This window comes from Rhincodon typus, chromosome 14 (assembly GCF_021869965.1).
Source record: "Rhincodon typus isolate 14 chromosome 14, sRhiTyp1.1, whole genome shotgun sequence".
Lineage (NCBI taxonomy): Eukaryota > Metazoa > Chordata > Chondrichthyes > Orectolobiformes > Rhincodontidae > Rhincodon > Rhincodon typus.
Genome location: NC_063345.1, coordinates 39,114,233 through 39,134,941, shown reverse-complemented (window position 1 = coordinate 39,134,941; position 20,709 = coordinate 39,114,233). Strand labels below are relative to the sequence as shown.

At 40.0% G+C, this 20,709-nt stretch overlaps 1 protein-coding gene across 2 annotated transcripts; it reads right to left on the bottom strand.

The window, feature by feature from the left end:
- Nucleotides 1-272: 272 nt before the first annotated feature.
- LOC109933499 (cytochrome c oxidase assembly protein COX11, mitochondrial) lies at nt 273-20,695 on the bottom strand. Of its 2 annotated transcripts, none has more exons than XM_048605402.1 (5): nt 20,585-20,695; nt 17,746-18,144; nt 11,024-11,179; nt 8,908-9,033; nt 273-912 (listed from the first exon to the last, which is right to left on the bottom strand). In XM_048605402.1, exons 2-5 carry the CDS (start codon nt 18,058-18,060, stop codon nt 784-786), a joined length of 726 nt encoding a protein of 241 aa, XP_048461359.1. In that variant the 5' UTR covers nt 18,061-18,144; nt 20,585-20,695; the 3' UTR covers nt 273-783. The 2 variants fall into 2 exon arrangements, with proteins under 2 accessions (XP_048461359.1, XP_020388080.1); XM_020532491.2 differs by lacking the exon at nt 273-912 and adding an exon at nt 4,700-7,124.
- Nucleotides 20,696-20,709: the final 14 nt, after the last annotated feature.

Genomic DNA, 20,709 nt, shown 5'->3' with positions numbered 1-20,709 from the left:
ACCCTTTACAACTGAGATGAGAAGGACTGTCTTCAGCCAGATGTTGCTAAGCTGTAGAGCTCATTGCCATAGAGGGTTGTGGCGGCTCATTGAGTGTATTTAATACCAATATACAAAGCTTCTTGATTGGTTAGGGGATCAAGGGCTATGGGGAGCAGGCAGGAGAATGTGATTGAGAAACCTATCTGCCATGATCAAATGGTGAAACAGACCCGATGGCTGAATGGCTTAATTCTCCTATGTCTTATGGTCTTACTTCTTCAAAAGTGCATCACTTCACTCTTATCAGAGTTAAAGGCCATCTGCCATTGATCTGCCCATCTGATCAATCCATCTATACCCTCCTGTAACCTAAGACCTCCTGCACTGTCAACAACACAGCCAATCTTCATGTCATACATAAGCATACTTATCAACCAACACCCCCACTCCACCACAATATGGACCCAGCACTGATAGATCCATGTGGTATGCCACTGGACACCGGCCTCCAGTCACAAAAACAGCTTTCTACCACCACCCTCAATCTTCTACCATAAAGCCAATTGTGGATTCAACTTGTCAAGTGATCCTGGATCTCACACATTTTTAACTTCTCTATCAGTCTCCCATGTGGGACCTTGTCAAAGATTTTGATGAAATCCATATGAAACACATCAACTACACTACCTTCATCTACACACCTAGTCACCTGTTGAAAAAATACAAATTTGTTAGCCATGACCACCTTCTGACAATGACAAGCTGACTATCCCTGATCATATGTTGCTTTTCCAAGTAGAGTTAAATACTGTCCTTCAGCATTTTCTCCAATAGTTTCCATACCACTGGTCTGTAATTCCTTGGTTTATTTCTATCCCTTCTTGAAAAGTGGAACCAGATTAGAAGTCCTTCAGTCCTCTGGCACCTTCCCTGTGGTTGGAGAGAAATTAAAAATTTTGGTCAGAACCTCTGTACTTTCCTCCCTCATCTCCCACAACAGCCTGGGATACAATTTGTCTGGATTTGGGCATTTGGCTATTTTTAAGACTGCCAAATCCTCCAGTACCTCCTCACTTCCTATGTTTGACTGCTCAAGAACCTCACAATCCCTCTTCCTGAATTCTGTATCCGACATCCTTCATCTCAAAAAGTCAGATGCAAAGTACTCATTTACCACCCTAACCATGTCTGCTAGCTGCATGCACAGGTTCTTTCATCCTTAAATGCTCTTCTATTGCCACTGTGAACACCTGTCCACCTTGTTCCCCAGAATTGGGTCCAGGATTGCACCGTCCCTTGTTGGGGCTTCTACAAGTTGATATATAAAACTCTCATGAATATATTCATGAAGTCTGCGCCTTCTATACTCTTTGTACTATGATTATCTCAATTAATGTTAGGGAAGTTGAAATCCCCTAATATAATTATCCCTTTTATTTTCCCGCCTCAATGAATTAAGGAAGGCCAATTTTGACAGTACAAGGCAAGAATTTTCAAAAGTTGATGCGGGGGGATGTGCATATTCGCAGGTAAAGGGGCGGTTGGAAAAGGGGAAGCATTCAAAAATGAGTTAATTAGAGTCCAGAGACACTGTGCTCCTATTAGGGCAAAGGGCAAAGCTGGTAGGTGTAGGGAATGCTGGATGACAAGAGAAATTGAGGTTTTGGTCAAGAAGGAGGAGGAGGCAAATGTCAGGCTTAGACAGCAAGGATCAAGCGAATCTCCAGACGAGTATACATATGAGGGAAATCAGGAGACAAAAAGGGGGCATGAGATAGCATTGGCAAATAGAATTGAGGAGAATCCAAAGAGATTTTATAAATACATTAATGACAAAAGGGTAACTAGGGAGAGAATAGAGCCCCTTAAAGATCAGCAAGGCCACCTATGTGTAGAGCCATAGGGGATGGGGGAGATACTAAATGAGTATTTTGCATCAATGTTTACTGTGGAGAAGGATATGGGAGATACAGAATGTGGGTAAGTAAATAGTGGCATCTTGAAAAATGTCCATATTACAGAGGAGGACGTGCTGGACAGCTTAAAATGCATAAAAATGAATACATCCCTGGGACCTGATCAGGTGTACCTTAGAACTCTGTGGGAAGCTAGGGAAGTCATTGCTGGGTCCCTTGCTGAGATATTTGTATTGATAGCCACAGGTGAGGTGCCAGAAGACTGAGATTGGCTAATGTGGTGCCACTATTTAAGAAAGGTGGTAAGGAAAAGCCAGGGAACTATACACTGGTGAGCCTGACATCGGTGGTGGGCAAGCTATTGGAGGGAATCTGAGGGACAGGACTTACATGTATTTGGAAAGGCAAGGACTGATTAAGGGTAGTCAACATGACTTTGTACAAGGGAAATTATGTCTCACGAACCTCATTGAGTTTTTGAGGAAGTAACAAAAGGATTGTTGAGGGCAGACCAGCGGATGTGATCTACATGGACTTCAGTAAGGCATTCAACAAGGTTCTTAATTGTGGACTGGTTAACAAAGTTAGATCACATGGAATACAGGAGAACTATCCATCTGGATACAGAACTGGCTCAAATGTAGAAGATAGAGGGTGGTGATGGAGGATTGCTTTTCAGACGGGAGGCCTGTGACCAGCCCGGTGTGCCACAAGGATCGGTGCTGACTCCACTGCTTTTTGTCACTTATATAAATGATTTGGATGTGAACATAGCAGGTATGGTTAATAAGTTTGCAGATGACACCAAAATTGGAGGTGTAGTGGACAGTAAAGAAGGTTACCTCAGAGTACGACAGGATCTTGATCAGAAGGCCGATGGGCCAAGGAGTGGCAGATGGAGTTTAATTTAGATAAATGTGAGGTGCTGCATTTTGAAAAAGCAAATCAGGGCAGGACTTATACACCTAATGGTAAGGTCCTGGGAAGTGTGGTTGAACAAAGACATTGGAGTGCAGAAACACCATTCCTTGAAAGTGGAGTCACAGGTATTTAGGATCCTGAAGGCGGCGTTTGGTATGCTTGCCTTTACTGGTCAATGCATTGAGCATAGGAGTTGGAAGGTCATGTTGTGGCTGTACAGGGCATTGGTTAGGCCACTTTAGGAATACTGTGTGCAGTTCTGGCTTTCCTGCTATAGGAAGGATGTTGTGAAACTTGAAAGGGTTTAGAAAAGATTTACAAGGATGTTTCCAAGGTTAGAAAGTTTGAGCTCCTTGGAGAGGCTTAATAGGCCAGGGCTATTTCCCCTGGAGTGTCAGAGGCTGAGCGTGAACTTACAGTGGTTTTTAATTCATGAGGGGTATGGATAGGGTAAATAGTCATGGTGGAGTAGTTCAAAGCTAGAGGGCATAGCTTTAAGGCAAGAGGGGAAAGATTTAAAAGGGACCCAAGAGGCAACGTTTTCACACACAGGGTGGTGCTTATATGGAATGAGCTGCCAGAGGAAGTGGTGGAGGCTGGTGGTACAATTACAACATTTAAAAGGCAGCTGGATGGGTGTAGGAATAGGAAGGGTTTAGAGGGATACGGGCCAAATTCTGGCAAACTGGACTAGATTTATCTGGTTGGCCTGGTGGTGCTGTAAGTAATGAAGAGCTGCCAGGTACCAACTGGAACTCTTAAAAGATAGGATCTCTGCTCTGAAGACTCGTGAACACCAACACTGACCAGGTAGATGTCTGATGAGCTTTTAATTGCATCAGAGCAGCTAGGATTGGCCATGGCAATGTTGCCAGTAACTCTTGAGCTGGGGGATGGGCCCCATTAAATTAAGCTCAGTGCGAAGGTAAAATGGAACAAGGACGAAAAGTACCTCTCAGCTGGACAGAGGATCACTAATGAGGGACTTCATAATCTAATGTGACTAAACTATAAATAGGTTGGAGTATAATGCTCAAAATCAATGCTATGTTAGAAGCAAAATCTAATTGGAAGAATTTAAAATAGAGTTGCAGGATAGCCAATCATAGATGTAGGAGGAAACAACATAGTTAAATAGCCTGGAGGAGCAAGGGTAGTCACAGATGGAGATAATTGTTTGCAAGTACAGGAGGGTCTTTCTTATGATGAGGACTGATGGCAGAAAATTTGACAGGGAACATTAAGTGATTATCAGCTAGCATTGGCCCAATAATGGTACAAAAAAGGTTCGCAATTTTAACAATTTCTGGAAATAATAGGTATTTATCATTGCAGCTGGTGATCTTTGGTGGAGCTTTATTTGTCTGGGTAATGTTGGGCAGGATACTTAATGGGCTCAGCATTAGAATCACTAAGCTTTGTAATACACAAGTTACTTGGATTAAACTATTCAACACAATGATCAGATTTAGATTATATCAAAACGGAAGGGACTATAGATTTGGAGAAGGAAGATTTAAAACAGCAGAACAATGTGGATAAATTATGTAAGTATACAGAATAGCAGGCTAAGTTAAAGCATAAATTGGTCCAAGCACAAAGCAGAAGACGGATGAGATATCTAATCTGTGAATGTTGCTGTCATAGCTAAACTGAAAGAGACCAAGGACTCTCATAGTAGGGTCACTAAATGCCTAATTTGTCACTGTGTCCAACAAGGAAAAGTGGCAATTAAAAAGTTGAACTAATTAGATAAAATAGAAACATTAAAAGCAGAAGAAGCTGTTAACTTTAAAATACTCAAAGCACGTGTCAACTACAGCACTTGGTTTTGGTTGCCAAGATACAATGTTGACATTCAAGGTCCGGAGGCATTGGAGAAAAATCAAGATCATGGTTTATTTGTAACACAACTCCATACAACCTTCTTTGCCTCAAATCCCTTAATTAGTTTGGGTAACAAAAATCTACCCCAATCTCAGATTTAAATTTAACAAACCTTCCAGCACCAATTGCTGTTTGTGGTAGAGTTCCAAATTCTATCACTCTTGGTGTGTATGTGTATTTTCATTATTGAAAGGCCAGACCTTTTTTTTAAACTGTGAGATATAGTCTAAGACTCTTCAAATACAGAAATAATTCCTCTCTCTCTACCCAAACTGCTCCACTTGATAACTTGAAAAGGTAATCAGTCTAATTAGAACATGTAAATACAGTGTAATACTCAAAATCATCTCAGTTAAGACAAGGAGATTTAAGGTCATTAAAAGCAAACAATGCATACATCAGTTACGATTATAAAAAATATTAATATGCCCACAGCATTTTGAAAATCTAAAAATGGAAGTTTTGGGTCAAGGGATGGCAATTCATTCCGTTGAACCTGCTGTACCATTTGCTGAGGTCATGGCTAAACTTCTGCCTCAATTCTATTTTCCTATATTTTTCCAAAGCCTTTCAACCCCTCGGTACCTAAATGCTCAACTGAGCCTTGAACATACACAACAACTGAGGATTTCCATCTCCCTTAGATAAATAATTCCAAAGATTCATAGTCATTTGAGTGAGAATTTTTTTTTTATCATTTGAGTCATAAGTTGTTGACACTTATTCTGAGACCATGTCCCCCAGATCTAGGTGTCCCAGCCAGGCAATACATTCTCCTAGGATCTATCCAGTCAAACCTTTTAAACAGTTTCTATATTTCAATCAGATGAGCACTCATTCATGTAAAATTTAGAGAATTCAATCTTTGTCCTTTAGGGAGAAATTAAGTAGACAGTTCATCTTAGCAGTCAGTCTAGTGAATCTTGGTTACAACCATTTCTAAGGCAAATATATTCTTTATTCAAGGGGACCAAAACTGCACAAAATACTTCAAGTGTGATCAAGGTTCTGTGTAATTGCAGTATTTTTTTGTTACTGTTTTATTCCAACACCTTTATAATTAGGGCCAACATACTGTCTTGATTCTTAATGAACTGCAAGTTAACTTTCAGATTTGTGTACAAGGCCACTCATTTCCATCTGATTACCAACACTAAAAATATATTCTGCTTTTCTACTTTCCCAAAGTGAATAATTTCCCACTTCTCCACATTATATTCCATTGTTATGTTATTCTCCATCTCATTTAATCTATTCATACCCTATTGCAAACTTTTTCATTCCCCTCACAGCTTATCTTTCCTCCTGCCTTTGTATTATCTGCAAACTACTATATATTATGCTCAATGCTCCGAGTCCTTCTATATAATCTGTTCAACACTGCAACTATCATTAGGGTCTCAAAACTACTTACATTCATTTTCTGACCTTTATTGTTTCTTAATTCCACCCAAATTGATTCTAGGTTTTGATGTTCCAAGATCCTTTCTCTCTACTGTGGTTTCAACCCCTCCCTTCATTGTCAGGGGTAACCCTCCACCTTTTCCATTTTGCCTAATTCTTTCAAAAGTCATGACTCCTGAACTATATAGTTCCCAATTTTGGTCACTTTATATCATAGCTCAGTAAATGTTTGCTATGTCAAAACCATTTATTCGTTTCTAATTGGAAGTACATGGTTAGGATGTATATTTATGAAATACACTAATGATATCCAGAGGCACAGATCTTCTTTATCATTACATTGATGAGTTGGAAAAACAGAAATGTTTTAACTCTTTCTAATTGAAATTAAAGCTATTAATGCATGAATGCAAGACTAAAATCAGAGGTCCCAACCAGATGAAAGCAAAGTCTTGCGGTTGCTGGAGATCTGAAATAAAAACAAAAAATGTTGGAGAAACTCAGCAGGTCTGGCAAGAGCTGTGAAGAGAGAGAAACATTCAACCTCCCAACTCCCTACCAAAATATTTGTATGATGGACTGTTACCATCTTGGAAAGCATTTGAAATTCCTTTGAATTTCAAGCTTGGTTACACGTTTTCCATAGTCTTTATTCTTTGATCCTTAATTTTGATTTCTATCCATTGTGTCTTGTATGCCTATGAAACTATTGTTTGTTATTACTTTATTTTGCGTGAATCACAACATTGAGTATTACTGGTGCAACCATCTGATACACTGTCAATCAACATAATATTCTGAATTAATTTGCTCTTCAAAAGTAATTTTTAGTTAATTATATCCCGGTAAAGGTAGATTTTGACCATCCTTTGCCTCAAAGAATGTGTAAGAGAGAGTGATTGTGTCTACTCGTGCCATTCCTGGATCTTCTGCAAATTCAGGGTCAATATAAAAAAAAACTGGCATGTCCACTTCTTCATGGGGATTCAGCCGTTGCTCCTCAAAACAGAAACACTGAAAGAGGCAGTGTACATGTAAGTTAGTAGATCTATTACCAGCATACATTAGATCAAACATACAGAGGAGAAAATCGATTCTACTACCATTAGCTCCACCTCTTAAGTTCATGTCTTCACCCTCAATTAATCAATTTTAGTTCATGCTTTGGTAAGAATACCGAAACAGGGAATGAAAAACGTCAAATATTGTGAAATAGTACCACAAATTGTCATAATGGATGCTGCTTGATGAATCATCGAAAGACAACATTTGTTTCTCTCTGTACAGCTCTCTGATCAAACTAGAACTGGATCATTGAGCCTAGTTCAGAATCACAGAGATGGAGAGACTTTTGAGATCTGGAGAATACGCAAAGAAGAGATACAACATTAATTTTTAGTGTCGAAGGACCAACCTACAAGTTAGGTTTTTCAACCTCAACAGGAAGTAACTGAGCAGGGACCTAAACATGCTAAAACAAGAGGTAAATCGATACATTTACATCAAATTAAATCAGAGGTATAATAATGACAAGTTTAAATGAGGGAAAAAAAAACTCTGAACTAATTTCAGGAAGCCAGTCTTCAAATGAGGTGTGATCAATTTGTAGAAAATACTTCCAGGTCTGGTGGTCGCAGGAACAAAATGAAAATTATTCACAAACATTAGATGCTGCACTTTGGAAACGCAAGCCATAGTGGGAAAGGGCATATTTTCTCCATCGAAAGGGTGAATGGCCTTCCTCATCCTCAACTATCTTATAAATTACAACAACGTATTCAAGCTCTAAAACTGAGCAGAGCTAATTGTAATAAAAACTTATTGTTCCATTTGATGACACTGCAATAATAAAGTTCTGAAACTACAAAAACAAGAAGATCAGTTCTACAGGCTATAATCCACACAAATTATTGTTCAGATTCAAAGCATGGTGAATTCTCTTTAATATTTTACTGCTATTATGTATCAGAAGAACACAAGGGGTGATTTTTTTTTTGTGCTCAAGATATTGCATGTACCATTCCATGTAATGCATGACCTGCAAAGCTTTTTTTTAAATTAGAGTGTGATTTAAGGAAATAGAAAAGCACTACTTAAAACAAGACTTAAAAAGAATGCTGAACTACCATGCTGGGTGTCCTCACTTTTTGCTTACTCCAATGATGTCAGTGAGTGGGAGGAGTCCTTGTGCTTAGGATGACTCAAGTGATTGCAATGGGTATAGTAAATGTAGACTGAATAGAAGCAGACCCAGTACCACTTGGCCCTGGGGAAAATGTCATCCCAATTAGATTTGTAAAATGGCTAACTAGCAGCATGTTGTGCAGGGCCAGATTGTTGCAGACTTGCTCCCAGGCTGAACCAAAGCTGTAGCTACTGTTGAAGTTAATTAATGTAAATATACTCAACAAGATGGACAGTTTGCTTTGAATAAGTGTTCCACAGACTTTAAGATACCATATCTTGTTGAAACTAACTGACCAAACTGTAACTCTAGGTCTGAGGATTTAAGGCAAGAGCTTCAACAAAATCCACAAACCACAAAAACTATTTGCATTTCTCCAGTGTCTTCAATATTAAACACTGTTCTAAGACAAACAAGCAACTCCTGGAAATGTGTCAGTATTTGCACAGGGTCTTTGAGTTTGCAGCAACTAAATCCACACAATGACATAAATAGTACTGCCTTAGGAAAATAAAAATGCATTTGTAATCACAGTAGTTAAAATCTGAAGGTTACATGAAAAAGTGTTTAAAAAGTCTTTTACTTCATGCATGTGACTAATTTTTTCCATACCTGTATTTTGTTGAAATACTGTCCTGCATCGAATGGTACTACATTGTAAGTAGAAATTCCAATGACTGGTTTGTCAGTAGGATTTTTTGCTTTATAGAATGCCAAAGCTGTTTCTCCAGGAACAACCTGGAATGAGATTAAAACAAAGATAACATTCTTACTTAACATAACTTGCTTACTCATTAGTACTATTGCACCAGCATTAATAATAAGAAATCATGAGATACGACAAACATATCAGCCATTAAATAGAGTTATGGGCCATATTATAAAACAATGCTACCTTGACAACGTAACAGGAATTTAAACATTTCTTTTTGTATTTCACAAACTGTGGCAAAAGACAGTGTGTAAAACATTTGCACAAGATCCCTGTATGCCCATGGATCTCTGAATGGATTTAAGAGTCTCTCAATTTGTTGATCTTATGTCTAAGACATCAAAACGTCTAGGCCTGGTCCCTTTCCTAGATGTAATTTATCTTGCTTCTTAAACACCAGAACATGCATGTAAACACACATTCATGATTCCAGTATTAATTCCTGTTAACAGTGATTTGTTCATAATTAAATATCATCCATTTTACTAATGAATCATGGTGAAGCAAAGAAATATGGCAATGCTGTGAAGAGAACTTAAGGAGGTTACAGATGCATATAAATAGGCAAAATATGGGAAAATGTAAAGTTGTTCACTTTGATAGGAAGAATAAAAACTTAGAGTACTACTGAAATGGGCAATTACTTTAGAATTTTGAGGTGCAGAGGGATCTAGGTATTCTAGTGCTTGAATCTCAAAAGGTTACAATATAGGTATACAGGTAATTAAAAATGCTAATGAAATGCGAACCTTCATTATGATTCGAATTGAGCATAAAGGAAAGGATATTACATAGGGCATTGGTGAGACCAGATTTCGAATGATGCATGAAGTTTTAGTCTTATAGTTTAAGGAAACATGTAAATTGGACCACTGGAAGCAATTTACAGGAGGTTTAAGAGATTGATCCTTGAAGCAACTGGGTTGACTTACAAACAAAAAGGTTGAACAGACTGGTTTTGCTCCCACTGAAGTTTAGATGACTAGGGGTTCGTTGGAATTTGATTCAAGTAAGAAAAGTCTTGAATGGTCTTGGCAAGGTGAAAGGTGTTTTATCTGTGGGTTAGTCCAGAACTAAGGTTCGCTGCTTAAAAATCGGTGGTTGCTCTTTTAGGATAAAGATGAGGAACATTCCTTTTCCTCTCGGAGGGCTGTGAAACTTGATCTTTCTGTCTCAGAGGCACTGTAAGAAACCACATACATTTCCTTTTTGAACTATAAACAGAAATGGAAGTTGGAGACTGCTACATAACCAAAATGCCAAGAAAGTTTTGCAACTTGAAAAATCAAGTGGTGCACATTGGTAGCTGTAAAAGACTATGTTGATTTTGGAACAATAAGATTGTTATATCATTAAGGTAGAACACTACCAGGAGTTTCTGAGTTAAGGAGAAATTTGCTATAGTTTGCTATAGACTTGAGAGCTGTACAGTCAGAAAAATCCAGAACCTGCAAATGCAAAATACTTCTCTCCTTTTTCTGTGAGTGAAAAGACAAAAGAAAATTTGAAGAAACAATTCTAGTGCAAGACAAGACCTAGGCCCATCTGATCAATCATCGAATTGAAAAACCACCACTGGTCTTTAGATAAATACAAGTCATCATTGCTATAATCCAAGGAATTGAGAAACAATTTATCCACCTCGTAGTTGAGACTCTGAGCTACAGAAAATGTTTTCCTGTCCATAATTTTCGACCCATAATACTTATCTTAAATCCTTTTGATTTTGCCTTTTGTCTATTTTGTTTGAGAGTGTGTGTTTTGCAGTTTAAAGTAGTACATTTTAAATTGCATAATTGTAGCTTAGTAATCCTCTCCTTTTCTCTGTCATTTATTAAAAGATTAGGTTTATTTACAATAAATAGATATTTTTCTGTCAATGATGAAGCCTGTTGTGAATTATTTTTGTCCTGAGTAGTGGTCAGTCAGGAAAATTTGTCATCATTGAACTTATTTGGTGTCACTGCTTGTACTACAAATTCACACTTACAAAGAACTCTACCTGTTTTAACTCACATAGATTTCAGTTTGCTGAGGTCTGAAATTCCACTGCAGACTGGCATGGACATCTGCATTGAAAGTGACTTTAATGATTCGATCCTTCACAGGTTCCATGGTTTCTACTTGATCCACATTGTGACCAGCTACTGCAGTCCCTCCCAGTCCTGTAGCCTGAAAATAGACAACCAATACTATATGTTTGACAGGAGAATGCTTCTTAAAGTTTGGAAAATTTGATATTTAAAATTTTATGCAACACATTTGACCAAACACTGATGGTTGATCTGCCAAGATGGTTTCTGAAACTAGCAATTTTTTGCTTTGGCACATAATATGAAAATACATCACAAATATATGCATTTCTAACCATTGCAACCTGAAAAACCACCTTGCCTCACTCTTGTGTGCTACCTGTTCCAATTATTTAACCTTTACCACACCACCCTCACAAAGATTATTTTTAACAAAAAAATAACATTTAATTGTGATTTTCTACCACAAATTCCATGCTAACTTTGATTTTAAACACCTAGAAATGAAATTAAATATAACAATGGATCCAACAGATATGATGTTAGCACGAACTGTAATGGGACTCCTTTATAACATCAAATTAATATCACTGCTCCACTCAGTTCCTCCATCTTTATGTTGTTATATTTATTAGTGTAATATAAGACCAAAAAGTACCAAGCACTGCATTCCAATGTTTTTTTTGATTTACTATTCTAGACTGCAGTTCCTACTAGAAGCTTACTTTAATTAGAATTTTGAATTCTGCTGAACTCTTATAAAAGGTCAACATATTAAATAATTTGCATTTCATTATTCCTCACAAGTACCGATACTGAACTCGCATGAAGCAGACCATTTTGTTTATTGTTTTAACAAAAGACATACATCAATGCAGCATCTTGCATCACAACATCAAACGATGCAGAACACAATAAATTACTTCAGGAATACTGTTCTTTTTGGAGGTAAACACAACAACCATTCTACCATGATTAGTGTCAAGAAATAAATAATTGGTGTTAGCTGCAGAAAAATGATGGCCACATTTCCAGAAGAAAAGCTGTCTTGGAATCTGATCAGGTAGAAATGATTTTTGTTTGTCATAAGTCTGCAACAGTTTACTCTTCCAGGAATTTTTCACCTTTTAGTTTTTACTTTTTCTATTTAGGAACGAAGTGTAGCTAACTAGGTCTCTAAAGAAACAAAATAGATGCAGCTGTATGGTGCAGTGGTAAGCACTGCCGCCTCACAGCACTAGGAACCCAGGTTCAATTCCAGCCTTGGGCAACAAGCTGGGTGGCGTTTGCACATTCACCCTGTGCCTGCGTGAGTTCCTCTGGTTTTCTGCCACAGTCCAAACATGCACAGGTTAGGTGGATTGCCCATAGTGTCCAGGGATGTGCAGTTCTAGGTGGATTGATAATGGGAAATGCAGGGTTACAGGTTTAGGGTAAGGGGTTAACTTTGGATGGGATACTCATTAGAGGATCGGTGTGGACTCAATGGGCTAAATGGCCTACTTCCACACTGTAGGGTTTCTATACTCTTTCTGTCTGAACTCTGTCCATGATCAACACTGCATTCGGCACCTTATACTGTTGTAGAATAATTTCTGCTAGCTCTCATGAGTCTCAGATTTGAGACCTGGCATATGTCATCCCTCAATTACATGCAGCGTTTAATTTATTTGGGGCGAGACAGGGAATTGGTCACGTGCCTGTATTTGTATTATAAGATATTTTGCACGAGAACATAAGAACTAGGAGCAGGAGGAGGGAATTCAGCCCCTCGAACCTCATAAGATCAAGTCTGATTTCATCTCAGCCTCAACTCCACTTTTCTGCGCACTCTCCATGACCCTTTAACCAATTACCAATTAAAAATCTGTCTAAGTGCTCCTTAAATTTATTCAGTAGTCCAGCATTCACCACACTCTGGGGTTGGAAATTCCAAAGATTCACCCTTTGAGAGAAGTAATTATTCCTCATGTCCGTTTTAAATCTGCCAACTCTTAGCCAAAAACTATGACCTCTCTTTCCAGTTTGGAAATATTGGCTCTATGGCTACTTTATCAGTCCCCTTTGTTACTTTACGTACCTCAATCAGATCTCACATTTCTAAACTCCAGTGACCGCAGGTCTAAGCTGCTCAACGTTTCTTAATAAGGCAAGCTCTGGAATTCATCTAGTGAATCTTTTTATACTAACAAGACTCTCACCACTCAGGGGTTTTGCAACAGTTGTTCAAGAGCAGTGTCTAATATCAGTACAGGGGCTTGGACGTGACCAGTTAGCTGCTTGGCTATTTTAATTTAAAAACAAGACATGGGGAAGTGATGGCTTAGTAGTATTACGGCTAAGATATTTTCCAGAAATACAGCTAAACTTCTGGAGAGATCTTCCATTTGAATCCCACCATGGCCAGATGGTGAAATTCTTCAGTAAAAAATATCTGGAACTAGGGATCTACTGATGACCATTAACAGTTGTCTATTGTCAGAAAAACCTCTGATTCATGAAACGTCCTCATGAAGGAAATCTGTCATCCTCATTTGGTCTGGCCTACATGCGATTCCAGACCCACGGCGATGTGATTGACTCTCAAATGCCCATTGAAATGATCCAGCAAGCCACCCAGCTCTATCAATCACTATAAAATCTCAACAAAGAAATTAAACTGGAGGGACCACTTGGAATCGACCTAGACACAGAAAAGACAATTGCAGGAACACCCCAATTAACTCTGTAAAGTCCTCCTAAAGACTAAGGCTAGTGTCAAAATAGGGAGAGTTGTCTCTCAGACTGGTCAAGCAACATAGAGTCTGTTTCCGTGACTCTTCGGTCTAATTCGTCCACGCCGACCAGATATTTTCAATTAATCTAATTCCATTTGCCAGCATTTGGCCCATATCCCTCTAAACTTGTCCTATTCAAGTACCCGTCCAGGTGCCTTTTAAATCTTGTAATTGTACCAGCCTCCACCACTTCGTATGGCAGCTCGGTCCATACATGCACGACCCTCTGTGTGAAAAAGTTGCCCCTTAGGTCCCTTTTAAATCTTTCCCTTTCACCTTAAACCTATGCCCTCTAGTTTTGAAAAACCCTACCCTGGCAATAAGACCTTGGCTATTCAACCTATCCACGCCCCTCATGATTTTATAAACCCCTATAAACTCCGCAGCCTCCAAAGCTCCAGGAAAAATAGCCCCAGCCTATTCAACTTCTCCCTGTAGCTCAAACCCTGCAGCCCCGGCAACATCATTGTAAATATTTTCTGCATTCTTTCAAGTTTAACATCTAATCTCCCTGCTATAGATAAGAATTGAATGCAGAATTCCAAAAGTGATCTATTCAATGTGCTGTGCAACCGCAACTTGGCATTCCAATTCCTACACTCAATGCATTGACCAATAAAGGCAAGGGTACCAAAGGCCTTCTATACTACCCTGTCTATCTGTGATGGCACTTTCGTGGAATTATGAACCTGCAACCCAAGGTTTCTGTTTGGCAATACTCCCCAGGACCCTACCATTTAAGTCCTGCCCTGATATGCCTTAACAAAATGCAGCACCTCACATTTATCTAAATTAAATTCCATCTACCACTCCTCAGATCAAGGTCACGTTGCACTACACCACCAATTTTGGTGTCACTGCAAACTTGCTAACCATACCTCCTATATTCACATCCAAATCATTTATATAAATGACAAAAAGCAGCGGAGCCAGCACCAAACCTTGAGGCATATCGCTGGTCACAGGCCTCCAGTCCGACAAACGACACTCCACCACCATCCTGTCTTCTACCTGCAAGCCAATTTTGTATCCAAATGGCTAGTTCTCCCTGGATTCCATGCGATCTAACCTTGCTAATCAGTCTACCATGTGGAACCTTATCGAATGCCTTGCTGAAGTCCATATAGACAACATCCACTGCTCTGCCTTCATCAATCCTCTTTGTCACTTTCTCAAAAAAGAAGTCAATCAAGTTACCCATGGAATCATGCCTTAAAGACAATTTCCCAAACATCACCATCACCATCCCTGGATATTTTCTGTCCTACCGGCAGTGCAGGACCAGTACAGGTGGAGGTACAGTGGTATACAGTTGAGAGAGATTTGCCCTGGAGTCCTCAACATTGACTCCGGACCTACGAAGTCACATGGGCAAGGAACTCTCTTATTGATCCTACCTCAACTGATAACTCAGTACTCATCCATATTGAATAACACTTGGAGGAGGCAATGAAGGTGGTAAGGGTGCAAAACATGCTGTAGGTAAGAGATTTCAATGCCCACCACCAACACTGGCTGAACAACAGCTCTGCTAATTGAGCTGGTTAAGTCCTAAAGGACACAGCTATTACAGTGAGTCCATGGCAGGTAGTGACGGAACCAACAAGAGGGAAAAACATACTTGGCCTCAAGCTTACCAATCTGTCCATGGCAGTATCGACAAGAGGGACCACTGTACAGCCCTTGTGGAGCTGAAGTCCTGCCTTCACATTGAGAATACTCTCTATCGTGTTGTGTCACACCATCACTGTTAAATGCGACACATTTCGAAACATCAAATGGATCTAGCAACTCACAACTTGGCATCCATGGAGATGCTGTGGGCCATTAATAGCAGCAGAATCCAGCATAATTTGCAATCTCATGGCCTGGCAAGTTCCCCATTACAATCAAGCAAAGCAATCAACATTGCTTTAACGGAGATTACAGGAGCACATGCCAGGAGTAGCACCAGGCGTACCTAAAAATGAGGCGTCAACCTAGTGAAGCTACCAAACAGGACCACTTGCATGTCAAACAGCATAAACAGCGCTAAGCGATCCCTTAACCAATGAATCAGATCTAAGCTCTGTAAAGTCCTGCCACATCCAGTTGGGAATGCTGATGGACAATGAAACAACTCACTGGACGATTGGAAGTACTGGATACTTCAAAGGCTGTGGGCTCTGACAATATTCCAGCAAAAGTACTGAAGAGTTGTGCTCCAGAACTTGCCATTCCCCTTGCCAAGCTGGCATCCACCTGAACATGTGGAAAATTGCCCTGGTATGTCCTGCACACAAAAAACAGGACAAATCCAACCCGGCCAATTATTGTTCCATCAGTCCACTCTCAATCATCAGTAAATTGATGGAAGGTGTCACCAACAGTGCTTTCAATGAGCACCTGCTCAGCAATAACCTGCTCAGTGATGCCGAGTTTGGGTTTTGCGAGGGCCGCTCAGCTGCAGACCTCATTACAGCCTTGATTTAAACATGGATAAAAGTGCTGAATTCCAGAGATGAGGTGAGGTGAGAGTGACACCCTTGACATCAAGGCTGCATTTGACCAAATGTGACATCAAGGAGCCCTAGCAAAATTGGAATTGACAGGTATCACAGGGCAAACTTTCCACTGGTTGGAGTCATACTTGGCACAAAGGAAGACGGTTGTGGTTCTTGGAGGTCAGTCATCTCAGTTCCAGCACATCTCTGCAGGGGAAGAAAAAACACAAGCTGCTGGAAAAGCTCAGCAGGTCTGGCAGTATTTGTGAAGAAAAATCAGAGTTAACGTTTCGGGTCCGATGACCCTTCCTCAGATCATCTCTGCAGGACTTCATCAAAGTAGTGTCCCCTAGGCCCAACTATCTTCAGCTGCTTCATCAATGACCTTCCCTCAATCATAAGGTCAGAAGTGGGGATATTCACTGATGATTGCACAACGTTCAGCATCATTCACAACTCCTCAGATACTGAAACATGTCCATGTTCAAATGCAACAAGATCTGGATAATCTCCTGGCCTGGGTTGATGGCAAATAACATTCTTACCACACAAATGCCAGGCAATTACAATAAGAGACAATCTAACACTGCCTGTTGACATTCAATGACGTTACTATCACCAAATCCCCCACAATCAAATTCCTTGGGGGTTACCACTGACCAGAAACTTAACTGGACTTGCCAGATAAACACAGTGGCTACAAGAGAAGGTCCGAGCCGAGGAATACTGCAGTGAGTAACTCACCTCCTGACTCCCCAAAGCCTGTCAACCATCTACAAGGCATAAGTCAGGATGGAATACTTCCCATTTGCTTGGATGGATGCAGATCCAATAACGCTTAAGAAGCTTGACAACATCCAGGACAAAGCAGACTGCTTGACTGGCACCACAAAGACAAGCATCTGCTCCCTCCACTACCGATGCTCAGTAACAGTTAGCAGCATGTACTGTCTGCAAAATGCACTGCAGAACTTCACCAAGGATCCTTGGAAAGTAGCTTTCAAACTCATAACCATTACCGTCTAGAAGGACAAGGGCAGCAGACACAAGGGAACACTATCACCTGCAAATTCTGTTCAAAGTCACTCATCATCCTGACTTGGAAATTATATCGTCGTTCCGTCACTGTCGCTGGTCAAAATCCTGGAATTCCGTTCCTAAGAATATTGTGGGTCAACCTATAGCAGGTGGACTGTAGTAGTTCAAGAAGGCAGTTCATCACCACTTCCTCAACGACAACTAGGGATAGGTAGTAACTTCTAGTCAGCCAGCAGAACCCATGTCTCATGAGTGAATTAATTTAAAGAAAAACAACTTTACGGTGTGAAAAACAAGTAATTTGCATTATACATTTGGCTTGGTTAAGCAGATTTCTTTTTACATTTGTTAATGTCTGCTTATCCCGTGAACTTGGGCATTAGGGACAAACAACAGATTATACTGACCTGACAATAAAGTCTGTAGAGAGGTACAGCCGCATACGACATGCCAATCATTCCAATTGCTGTAGCTGCTATATATGTGAGTACAGTTTTATTCTTCTTCCTCCACGCTTCCTCCTGGCTCCGAGTGAAGGGATTATGGTTCTTGATACCATGCTCTGGCTGTTTCAAAGTCAGATAACTTGGCCTCCGAGGAGTATACCGAATAAATACTGAATACAGTCTTTGTAAGTTAGACTGTTGTAGTCTTCGTGCACAGGTATGACAAGAAGACATGACATACGATCTTGAGATGCTTGTCCAACAGGACCAAGTCATGCTGATTATTAGTCAGACTGCCGTGTTAATGTGTAATCTTTACTTCTTTGGTGTAAATGGCAAATAGTAGTCTTCCTGCAATATCTGGAAATCAAAGCTAAAATGTTATCACATTTCCCTTTATTGGTGAGCACATTATACATGTATCATAGCCTACAGAAAGGGATTATGTTCTTTTTGGACCCAAAAATTTGTTCAATGTTGCATGTGTTAAGTTGGATGAAATGTTTTCCCCTAAAAAAAACCTCATAAATTGGAACTGTAAGGGGATAATATTGTGTGTTGCATAAACCTACAAATTATTTGCGTAAGGTTAATAAAATCTTAGAATGAGTTAAGCAAATACATAGAAAGAAGTAAAGAATTTAGATTAATGTTTAGATTAATGAGTTAGATTAGGTAGATTAATGGGTAGGATTACATGCAAGGTCAAAACATTGATGTGTAAAGCACACACAATCCTGCAGAGTTAATGTTTCGGGTTCTTTCTAAGTTGTGAAAAATATTAACTCTGCTTTTTACCAACAGATGCTGGCAGCCTGCTGAGTTTCTCCAGTAATTTATGCTATTGGTTCTTGCTTATAAATCTGTTTTGTTAACATCAGAATACCTCAAAACACTTTACAGCTAACAAAGTCATAATAAAGTCTAGGTACTTCTATTGGGTAGAAAAACCCCACAACCATTCTGTACATAGCATGCTCTGTAAAGTAATAACACTTGGCTCTCTGGCAGAAAGCAGAGATTGGGGTTAAAAAGTTAGCAGCTGGTGACAAGTGGCAATCCACAAGGGTCAGTGTTGGGACCACAACTTTTCATTTTTGCATTAATGATCTAGATGAAGGAACTGAGGGCATTCTGGCTAAGTTTGCAGATGATACAAAGATAGGTAGAGGGACAGGTAGTATTGAGGAGGTGGAGAGGCTGCAGAAGGATTTGGAAACGTTAGGAGAGTTGGCAAAGAAGTGGCAGATGGAGTACAATGTGGGAAAGTATGAGGTCATGCACTTTGGTAAGAAGAATAGAAGCATGGACTATTTTCTAAATGGGGACAAAATTCAGAAGTCTGAAGTGCAAAGAGACTTGGGAGTTCTAGTCCAGGATTCTCTCAAGGTAAACCTGCAGGTTGAGTCAGTAATTAGGAATGCAAATGCAACTTTGGCATTTATTTTGAGAGGACTTGAATACACAAGCAGGGCTGTACTTCTGAGACTCTATAAGGCTCTGGTCAGGCCAAATTTGGAGTATTGTGCACAGTTTTGGGCCCCATATCTCAGGAAAGATGTACTCGCCCTGGAGCACGTTCACAGGAGGTTCAGTAGAATGGTCCCAGGAATGAAAAGGTTAACATACGAGCAACGTTTGAGGGCTCTGAGTCTATACTCAATGGAGTTTAGAAGGATTGGCGGGTGGGGGTGGAGGATCTAATTGAAACTTACCAAATACTGAATGGCCTGGACAGTACAGATGTTGGGAAGATGTTTCCATTGGTAGGAGAGACTAGGACCCAAGGGCACAGCCTTAGAGTAAAGGGCAGACCTTTTAGATCAGAGATAAGGAGAAACTTCTTCAGCCAGAGAGTGGTGAATCTAAGGAATTCACTGCCACAGAAGGCTGTGGAGGCCAGGTCATTGAGTATATTTAAGACAGAGATAGATAGGTTCTTGACTGTCAAGGGGATCAAGGATTATGGGGAAAAAGCAGGAGAATGGGGTTGAGAAACTTAATCAGCTATTATTTGAGTGGTGGAGCAGACTCGATGGGCTGAATAGCCTAATTTCTGCTCCTATATCTTATGGTTTTAACAAAGTGCTGGAGAAGCTCAGTGGGTTTGGCAGCTGTGAGACAGAGTGTTAACATTACGAGACAAATATGACTTCTTCAGAGAAGCTCCTTTAGTAACGTGATACTGGAGAATCTGTTTTTCTGGTGTTACGGGAGGGAGTAAGTATTAACTGAACAGGCTAGGAAGTAAGAACACCCTTCAAGCTTTCCGGGAAAAAAAAACTGCTCTAGGACTGTCTACATTCACTGAGAAAGCTGTTTAACATCTCATCCGAAAACCACGAGGGGCATTGCAGTTGTATAACTAACTTGGAGACGGGCCTGACTAACTCGATGTCGGAACAAGGAAGAGACGCTCTCACTACCACTTGTGAAGTTCAAGATTTAATAAATTTCGATTTAACAGCGCCAGACAAGTGGAAATGATTGCACTTAATATGGCCCAGACGACGAGTACAGCATTGTTATGAATATTCGAAGCCCTGCCCCACGACATTGAGATTCCCAGTGAGAATAACTAGTTTACACTAACCCACAGAGTCCCAGCCACAAACTCCATTCATTCAACCTCACAGCTCCTCCTCATCAATCAGGCGGAGGACTTTGATCCTAGGCCCAGGGACACTCAAAATAAGTTACAGCCCCACCACCTCTCCATTACAAGGCCACGACCTTACAGACTAATCATACAATCCACTTTGATTCAATGGGGAAATATAAACATCTCAAAAACAAATACCGTGTTCTGATAGTTGATGTTCTCACATACAGAGCAAAAACCTTTTTAACTGTACATCAGCTTCCGGAACAGCCACGAGCGATACTACATTACCCAGAATGCCAATCGGTCGTCGCGCATGTGTA